Source organism: Parasteatoda tepidariorum, chromosome 6, assembly GCF_982258835.1.
Source record: "Parasteatoda tepidariorum strain Cologne lab strain chromosome 6, Ptep-v5.0, whole genome shotgun sequence".
NCBI classification, from domain to species: domain Eukaryota; kingdom Metazoa; phylum Arthropoda; class Arachnida; order Araneae; family Theridiidae; genus Parasteatoda; species Parasteatoda tepidariorum.
The window spans coordinates 72,759,735-72,769,908 of NC_141760.1; the positions used below are offsets into that span (position 1 = coordinate 72,759,735).

Sequence of the window (10,174 nt, forward strand, 5' to 3'; positions counted from 1 at the left end):
TGCTATAGATGTGGCCTTTTTAGCCTTAGCTAATTCTTCTTTAGTAAAGTCTCCTTCATAACAGAGTTCATTTTTGATTTTTCAATCAAATTGCAACGTCGATAAACTTAAATTTCCTCTGAAGTCATTTTGATTTTTTCTCACAAGACTAAACAGCCTTTCACAAGGGACATTGCTGTGTGGGATTAGCAATATCCTCTTCATAATAATCGGCAGAATGTTGTATTTTAAACAACCTTTCTGATCTTTAATTTTTTCGATCAGAGACCAAACTTCAGCAGGCTTATTATTTTTTATAACAACCTCACTGAAGATATCAATCTGATACAGAGCAAATTCTTCCTCTAGTGTACTCTTTTGTATGTTTTTAGAAATCTTCACAAAAAAGATCTACGAAGTAGTTAACTGCACTGAAATATTTTTCCAGCCTCAGGTTAATGTCCGCAACTTCTGCATTTAATAAGGCAGCATCCTCTAGTGAAAATTTTTGACATATATATACGCATCATCCGAACATTTTTGCATTTTTACGTGCTATTGGCATTTTAAATTGTATATAAGTTTATTCTGTTCATGAATTTATTCATTTTTAGAAGGATATTCTTACTTTTATACTATTTTACTGTGTTTTAACTTTGACGTGATTTTATTCCAATATTACCGTTGATTGTTTGTATATGATTTTATCAATTTTTAATTATATTTAGGAAAATAAGTATACACTTCAATTTTGACATGTATAAACATATTGTTTGGCGCAGCATGTCCACATTTGGATTTTGTGCCATTAAACTCTACATTCAATCAATCACATATATATACGCATGACTAGGAATAAAAGTTTCTGGCACTTAGATAGATAAAATGTAGACGCAACATCTTCAGTCAGAGAATTCTCTTTTAAAAATTGTCTTGTTTTGCAGCCTGTAACTAAATCTTCATTCAACTTTTTTTTTCTATTGGAAAATTCAATTATAAGTATGCCTTTTGCCTCTTTACAGAAACTGGAGATATGTAACTTAGTTAAAAGTATCTCCGAAGACATAGTCCACGGGGCGTTCGGAGAAATGGTGTTTGGAATGCAGGTTTCGTTTGCCAAGTGAGGCAACTAAGAAAAAAATTGTATTTTCAATAGTCAAAAGCAACACGAGAAACAAGAAATTACAATGTTCCACCAAAAATAGCTGCTCATAAAATTTTTACAGCAAAAAAACTTGAGTTGTAACAAGCGGAATACATTATACAACAAAATTTGTAAAACTATAGCTAAATAAGTTATTACTGCAGTTTTTGCCAGGAATGAAAGTTACCTTAAACTTTGTCTAAACAACTTTCTTCTGGTGATAATATTCATGAAAGTTTAAGCACCTCAGATTTTTGTCTTAGAGCCCCTCTTTGCCATACTTAAAATGACTTGCACCTTCCTAATGAGTGATGAGATCACCTTCTTATTTGGCGTATTGAAATTAACTTGGAATCAAAGTGAAGCCACGGATAGTCTCTGCATTTCAACTAGATTATATGCAAATTAGCGGCCTCATTATCATTTAAGTTTGTTGTTGCTTGTATGAACTTCATTAGTTAGCTAACGAAAAATAACGCTATATTAATATCTTAAACCATTATATTCTTATTGTTTTTTAATTGATTGGTTTTATCATTTAATGTGTTGATTGTAATCACTTTGTTTTTAAAATACCAAGAAAATAAATGTTAATTTGAACGAAAAAAATGTAATCCTAGTGAGAAACACTAACTAGAGAACACCCTGTGAAGGACTTCTCTAATTCACCCGCAACTTTTTTCTCATATATTGAGCTGTCATGAGATAATCAAGGACATTAATGTTACAAATTGTTCAATTCTTAGAAATTTGATTAATACGTTTCTGCCTGCCCATAAAATCATTTTATTCAACACTTTATAAATATTATATTTAAAATGCTGGAATTTTCAGAAAACTATTTTATGGATTTTAATAATAAATTTTCAAAACAATGTTTATAAAAGTAACAAAAAATTAAGTAATATGGACGTTGAGTTAAAAATAATCTGCAATTTACAGGGTGGATGATGTAACCAACAGGATTTACGTAACTTTACCTAACCAATCTTTTATCTACGGGGAAATTCATCATCTACTGAAACAATTTCAATTTTATAAAATTACAATATTAAAAAATTTAATAATGCTGCGTATCTTAATTTATTACACTTTACTCGTAAGTATAAGTAAATTTTATTCATATATTCTTCACTGTTGAGCGCCATAGAGAACCTCCCTCTAGGCCCTGTCAGTGCCCTATTTTTGGTCTGTACACCGGGGCTAGGAGTTAGTTCCCCTTATAAAAGCATTAAAAAAAATCAAGTAAATGAATAATACAATAAAATATTTACATAAATGCAATTTAAAATATATATACAATATTTACAGAGAACTCCTGAGAAACATCTATAGTAAAAGTAATAAATTATATAGGATATTTAAAACACATATATACAAAAAATTATCTAAAAATCCTAATTAAACAAAATCTAATTATATCCTAATTATACAAAAAAAAGTAATCAAAAGAGTAGCATTAGATTATATTTGGTAAAAAATGAGAAATATAAACATCAATTAAGGTTTTAAAAAAAACAATCATTCTGTGCCGGAAAAACTTCAAACACAATATAGCTGTTGTGATACAATAAAAATATAGCTAATTTAGTTTTAACTGCTCCTGTCAAATACATTCCCAGCTGGACCTGACCATAATAAGCATGCCTAGGTTTCAGAGTATATTGACCAGTCTTAGTGTCAACATAGAGATATAGTAAGGAGTCATCTTCTTGAACGGACATTTTATTTCTAATAAAATTAAATTACCATCTTCAGAATAAAGTCCATGAGGATTATAACCAAACCATGGCATCTGGTCACGCACTATTAATCCAAAACAGAAAACTTTGACATTTTGATCAGGGGAAAAAAATGATCTCGCTCTTTCTTCCATTTGCTGTCCATGGAAAGTCGAAGCATTTCCAGGAAAAACAACTTCTCTTGCAGAGGCAACTTTTTTTTCCAGTCAGGATTCCTATTCCTGCTATAAGTGAAAAGGGAATATCAATTCAAGACGCAAGCTTCAAATTGTTCGTTCAGTTCTCGTAAAATTATTTTCTCGATCACTCCATCTCTTTAACAAAGTAATAATCTTATTTTCATTCTATAAAATTCACTCTTAAAACATACACGACGTTTCGAGTGTTTTAGTCATGGGTACCGTTCAAATGACGAGAAGGGGGGGAACTCCGATGCTAACTTTTTGAAGATTTTTCGTGCATTTTTTTATGCTTAAATTTAAAGGGCATACTGCATTGCATGATCCGATTGAAAATGCTAGGAATAATCAAACTATAGCATTTGCTTTTTTTTTTTGAAACCTTAAAATGATTGTGAAAAAAAATCAGTATACCACAATGATAGTTATTTCATGAAGATGCTACCGTTCATAAAGATGCTTTATGAATAGTAGCATGGTATTACCATAAAGATGGTTTATGACTAAAATTTTCTTACTATGTAATATTCAAAAAACTCATAAAGATTAAAGAACTTGATGAAAAATATTTTTTTTTACAAAATAATAATTAATCAAAAAGATTAAAAACTTAAATATTTTTCGAAAAAGATATTCGTGAATTCTTTTTGGTAAAAACTGGCGTGAGACAGGGATGTGTTTTATCAAGATTTTTATTTATAATGGTGATAGACTGGATTATGCGAAACAGCTTGAAAGATGAGAAAAGAGGAATAAGGTGGAATTTCACAACTACTTTAGAAGACCTTGATTTTGCTGATGACATCGTACTTATTTCATCCAAATGTGCAGACCTTCAGCTTAAAACAGACAAATTTAACAAATATTCCTCCCCAGGGGCACACTCTTGTGTGACGGGTACGGCGCACCCGGGGTCCCGAGCTGGACCTGAGCATTCTTCCATTTCTCTCTTGCGAGGGTCCTGTTTTGAGTTTCTGACATTCACTTTATGATTTCATTGGCCTAGTAAGCGAACATTATTTAAATTACTTTAAAAATCTGGTTATTATTTGCAGATTATAGGCTTTGATTATGCCTTTTTTTGCAATTTCTGAGTTATTGATATTGTTTCACATTTTGATTCGTTATGACAGATTTTCATTCATATCGTGGTTTCCAAGTTTATTGGTAAGGGCTTTTTGTTATGGTTCGATTACTACCTTGGTGTGTCCGATCTTGATGGGAAGAAACCACCCTCGTGTTTGCCGTGCGTGGAGACCCGTGTCCCTGGAAAAGGGGATCCTGGTAGTTGGGGGGCATCTTGGTACCCCAACACACTGCTTTGGCCCCTGCTGCAGGTAAACGGGAGGTGCATATCGGCCCGTATGCATCAATCGGCTAGTCACAAACGTCATCTGATGGCTAGGGTCAAGCCCGGGGTCACTTTCTGGGCACCTCGTTAAGGGTGGAGGCTGTTTCAGGGGTGACTTACGGGCGTATAACTATTAGTCAGCATCGTTGTATAAGTAACAGACAGTGCAGTAACATTTTTTACTGTTACTTGCATCCCCTAAGTTGGACTCCGTGGTGGGTGGTGCCGCTGATAGTAGAAGTTAGTTTAGTTTTCTATGGCTGAAAATGAACAGGTGTTCAGTTCCGCACACCGAAATAAAAGCGGAACAACCCCTTCACCCAGTTTCAACCTTTCTAAATGTTCAAATTATGACCCTACTAAAGCTAAATTCCTAATATTAAGTTCAACGGAAAAAAAGCTATCTACCGTATCCCCATTTCTTGTGCAAAAATCTCTTGAATCATCAATAGGTAATCCAAAGAACGTTAAACAGTTACCCTCTGGCGATTTACTAGTCGAGACTACATCTGAAAAACAAACTAATGCTCTCTTGAAAACACATAATTTAGGCAACATATCAATAACAGTATCACCTCATAATACATTAAATATATCGAAAGGCGTAATTTCTGATAAAGCTCTCCAGTCTCTCCCAATAGAAGAAATACTCGAAGGCCTATCGAACCAAGGTGTTATTGATGCACGCCATATTACAATAAAAAAAGGTACAGACATAATCAATACTCAACACCTAATATTAACTTTCAATACTGCTGAACTACCAAACGATGTCAAAGTCCGCCCGTACGTCCCAAACCCTCACGTTGTAGTGAAATAGGACACTCATTCAGAACCTGTTCCCTTCCTGAAAAATGCGTAAAGTTCAGGCAAAATAAGTTGCCACAGTTGCCTCATGCTGAAAATAGTTGCATTTTAGCCGCCTGTGGCAACCCTGCCCATATCTTTCACCCAGCAGTTTAGAAAAATATTGTTTCCCTTTTATGTTTCAGTAATAGTTCAGTTGTTCCCTTTCTCCATAAATCTGAAAAGAAAAAATCTGCGAAGGTCATCAATTGAAGCACTTGCTACCATGATGTACCTCAACCTCAGCTTTTAAGGGTAGCTGAGGTGCTCCCTCCGGCAGCATCCACAGATCCACCAACATCTCCTCCATGTTGTGTTGCATGACGAGTATCTTGTTCAACATGGAGAAGTGCTCCTTCTTATAGGCTGAAATAAAATAATTTGTTATAATTAAAATTCGTGATTATGACAAATCTCACCTCTATATACATCGTAATTCTACAGTCCCTGGCCTAATTATTAGACACACTATAAAATTCTATGTAAAATCTCAATTATCAGGTGATACTATACAGCCTTATTGTTTTTACGCAGCTTCAACCAGTTTACAATTGTTTATGTTTGTGTATCAATTAGTTAACATTACAATGCAACACAATCAAAATAAATACAAATAGGAAGCACACAAAAAAAATCTCCTGAATAAAAACTCATTGCATGTATGTTTAAATATAAGAGTATTGCTTATAAGCTCCTGCAAAACTAGCAATTATTAAAACCCTAAAGTGTGTCTAATAATTTGGTCCAAGTATTATAATATACTAATGCTATACATGATAATAAATATTCTATATTATATAATATATGGTATAATTTATTCAAACTTTGAATCTACATTATATATTGTCTAATGTAACAAATTAATGCATGAACATAAACTAGAGCAAATCTGTTTTAGTCACGTTAAAACAATAAAGCTGTATGACATCTAGGTTTTTCTGAGAGGTACCTATTTTGTGAAAAATTAAAAATTATATTAAAAAATCAACACAATATGAAGACTACAAAAAAGGCCGTCCTAAAATGGGAAAAACAGGAGATGAACAAAGTTTGGCGCAGTTCTCCTGGACAAAAACATGCTAAAAGCATGATCAGCAGCCCTTCTGCAAAAATTGCTTCCGAAATCCTTAGGCCCCCAAGATTGAAGATTCAAACAATTGTAGGCTTCATCACTGGGCACTACCATTTCAGGAAACATCTACATAGAATGGGACATAGAATCAGCACTTCACATCCTATACGAGTGTGATGCCCTCGCCCTTACGCGCCTCACTACCTTAGGCAATCCATATCCTAAAGAGCTTCACCTTAATTCCATTAAGGGACTGTCAGACTATGTAAACAAAGTAGGCGAAAGACAATGGAACTAGGAAAAATTGGGCTTGGAGTATGGTACAAAATGCAACATATGCAGAGGTGCTACATATCTGACAAGCTCAGACAAGAAGAAGCAGTTTAGCTGAAGGTTGCATTAAAAATTATTAAGCATATTTAACATGAAAAAATAAAGAAAATATTTCAAAATAACTCTAAGCAACTTTGACTTGCTTACCTTTAAATTCGTGTTTAGTGACCCATGCGTCGAATGGGGCGGCACTGGTCTCCGGAACCAGGTTGACTACACTGGCACCAGGGAAGGAAGTGGTGGCAGGGGATGATGAAATCACCACCTGCTGGTCATCTTCAAAGAGCCTACTAGGAGGCCGAGGAGACACACTCCTGGGTGCAGGCACTGTAATGTGTGGCACAAATAAATAGTCCAGGTTGGAAACTATTATTTATTCAAACTCTTCGTTTCTACAACACAAACAAATACACACACATATTCAACACATGAAATAATATATAAAAAAAATCTCGAGCGAGAGAACGTTCAAAGTCCGTGTTCTCATTTCAACTTCTTCGAACCAACTCCACATCTCCTCGCCAAAATGGCCACCACTCGCCAAGATAGGCGCGCTTAATTCTCTAACTGTTATAAAATATTTCTGTTTTTGTTTATTAAAATGGAGAGTTAATAATCTTACGGAATTGAAATCTTACAGCACCTTGCGCCTCCTCTCTCCGATCGGCTGCTCATCATCAGATGACTCAGCAGCGGCCGCTATACATTTTCGTTTAATCCCCCTGCCACCTTCATCACTCGGTATGGCATCAGAGGTATCTAAGTTTGACCAACATCCTCCGTGCTTCGGAGAAGGTCACTGCAAAAGAAAAAACATTCCTTTATTTACAGAAACATCTTGAAATTAATAAATACCATAGCTTTCAGACTTATTCTCGGAAAGTCAATATAGGCACGTTTGATATTTGTGTTAAATATTATTCTTCTTATTCTAATTAAGATAATACAGAAGATCCTTATGAGCAAACCATATAATGCAAGCATTTTATGAAATGTTTTATCTAGATCATATCTTTAAACTTACTAAACATGGCAATATTAGTCCGGAACAGAATACAAATAGGCATTTAAGAATTCAATATTCATAGAAAAAAAAGAATTTTTTTAGATAATTAAAACTGATACGAAACAAAATTAACAATTTTGGCTTGCATAGCTTTTTAATTTGTAATCAGCAAACAATTTACATGACTTATTACAGATAGTTTTTGCTTTGTAACAAAAATCGTTCAAAATCAAATTTCATAACTGGAATTTTCCTAGTTCGCAACCACAAAGTTCAATAAGTTTCATAGAATTGAAATATGGATAAGATATTAAAAATTTGTCATGTTTATTATTGAAATTACAAGGTTCAAACTGAACTTGAAAGAGATGGCTTTAGTGTTTTTTTTTTCTCCCATTATCAAAACAATACCTCATTTTATATGGATGTTTGACTGAATGCAAACAACAAGCGTTCGAAAACTTCTTGTGCATCGCTCCGATTTTGTTAATCTCATGAAGCGATGTGTAAACAGGTTTAATATTATAGTATGTCTTACTCTGATTTGCTTTTAAATTTCCCCAAAATTTTAACATTCATAAAAGTTCTTTTAATTCATGAATTCTTTTAGAAAGTTAATATCACCACATAAATAAATTATAAGGTTTCTCTATGTTTAGAGTGTTATTCTTCATTTGATTACATTTAAAAAAATATCATATCGTAGAATAGCACATTTTGTTATTTTTTGGATAGCATACTTACCGAGATTTCCAGATTCATTTGCTTGTTTCATAGAAATTTAAATTGAAAGAATGTGTTATATTTGCGAACACTACCAGTATAACGATACTCTGTGGCGTGCTTTTTCAAGTTGAGGGGCAAAAATCATTCGGAATTTGTAACCTAAAAAACTTATGGCAAATTTTAACTCCTAATGCTGTGTTTAACTTTACACGGTCAATCCTCCATATTCACAAAATTCTGAGATTTTAATTAATTTAACTTATGGAGTGTTGGATCATATTAAATTCTTTGTAATGATGGTACCTTGCAAGCATTGCTTATTAAAAAAAGTTCTTAAAATTAGCTTGATCATCAACATAACAACATGTCATAAAACAAATTTAAATCAGAATATAAAACTATCAATTATTTTTAAGCATCAGACAACATTCAACTCCCTGAACTTCAGAAAGGAATTAAGAGGTTCTTAAAAAGGCAGAAAACAAATGTTTATCGCAAGTAAAAATTTGAAAAATATGAGAATTTCACTCAAAAAATAAAATATATAGCCTAGAAAAAGTATTATTCACTGGCTCGATACAGTATACGATTTACTTTATGCATGGCCCAATCTTGCCCTGGAGGGCTGTTCCTCCTCTGGTGCGTAGAGGTTCCTTTCTTTCGCCAATAGGTGGTGCTGCCATCACCTATTAGCCAATTCACCCCCACAATGTCCATTGTCGAATCATCGAACTCTACAACTGCGTATTGCATCATCTAGGCACACATAAAACAAAGTTTGTAATTATCTATACAGTGTTTTCTTTTTTAGAAAGCACCAAATAACTTTCTTGGAGCTTAATTCTTATAAAAACAACTAGAATTAATTAATATATAAGTTATGCCAAAGCCTAACAGTTAAGGCCTGTTTGTTTTGTTGAAAGTTTTAGATATAAAGAACGTGCTACAAGTAAGATATTGGATAGCAATTTTATCTGTGAATCTCATAAAGCATAAAATAAATCAGAAGTACAGTCAGACCTCTATTTAACGAACTTCCCTTTTACGAATTTTTCTATTTTGCGAATTTTTTCGAGAAACCAAGAATATTTTGGAAATTTCTTTGTAAAATAACTTCCAAATAGCGAAGTGAATTTTCTATTGAACGAATTTCTCTTTCAGATCCCCTTTCCCTATTTCCGTAAAATTTGAAGTCACTTAACTTTTAGAGAAAGCAGTTAGTTGTTTGCATTTCAAGCGAAGAACTCAGACAAATTTAACGGATTTTATCAGAAGCAATTAAATTTAAGAACGCATGTGGAAATGTATGTGTAATATTACTTTTATAATAAATGCAGATATAATTTTATGCATAAATTTAGCTTCTTTTAGTTTAAAATGTATGTAGCATGATAGTGTAACACTGTATAATGTTTTGCTCTATTCTTGCTTTCCATGCAGATTTCGTTTATGGTTAAGATTTTTAAAATATATAGTAGATACTACTTAGCAAGATAAACGTGTATTAATTGCTATTTTAATTATGTCTAGTGTTTATGAATTTAAAACCTGTTTTATGTGAAGAACTTATTATCGGGATTTAGCGACTTCGTTAAATGAAGGTCCGACTGTAGTTTCTCAGAAATCTTGCGAAATGTTAACCTCGAAATCCACCTATTCTTAGCTTCATATGGTTATACATCCATAAAGTAAAAAAATGAACTAGTTTTATAAATTTAAGATTTTGTGTTAACCAAAATTTTTCACTTTATCAAAGTGCACTTTTAAGTAATATAAGTAAAATAACAATGATTTTA

The 10,174-nt window shown here is 33.0% G+C and overlaps 1 protein-coding gene across 1 annotated transcript; it reads right to left on the reverse strand.

Annotated features, from left to right (window-relative positions):
* Positions 1 to 5,319: 5,319 nt before the first annotated feature.
* LOC147808110 (uncharacterized) lies at positions 5,320 to 9,095 on the reverse strand. Its single transcript, XM_087166882.1, has 4 exons — positions 8,973 to 9,095; positions 7,285 to 7,430; positions 6,794 to 6,960; positions 5,320 to 5,607 (listed from the first exon to the last, which is right to left on the reverse strand). Exons 1-4 carry the CDS (start codon positions 9,093 to 9,095, stop codon positions 5,447 to 5,449), a joined length of 597 nt encoding a protein of 198 aa, XP_087023008.1. The 3' UTR covers positions 5,320 to 5,446.
* Between the last annotated feature and the right edge of the window lie 1,079 nt (positions 9,096 to 10,174).

Excerpts from the sequence above, each read along its gene's own strand:
- LOC147808110 (XM_087166882.1), bottom strand. The coding sequence starts at position 9,095 with ATGGACATTGTGGGGGTGAATTGGCTAATAGGTGATGGCAGCACCACC. Across the intron at positions 6,961-7,284 it reads GAGAGGAGGCGCAAGGTGCT|GAGTGTGTCTCCTCGGCCTC; the intron begins GTAAGATTTCAA and ends GCCTGCACCCAG. Across the intron at positions 5,608-6,793 it reads CACTAAACACGAATTTAAAG|CCTATAAGAAGGAGCACTTC; the intron begins GTAAGCAAGTCA and ends ATTTTATTTCAG.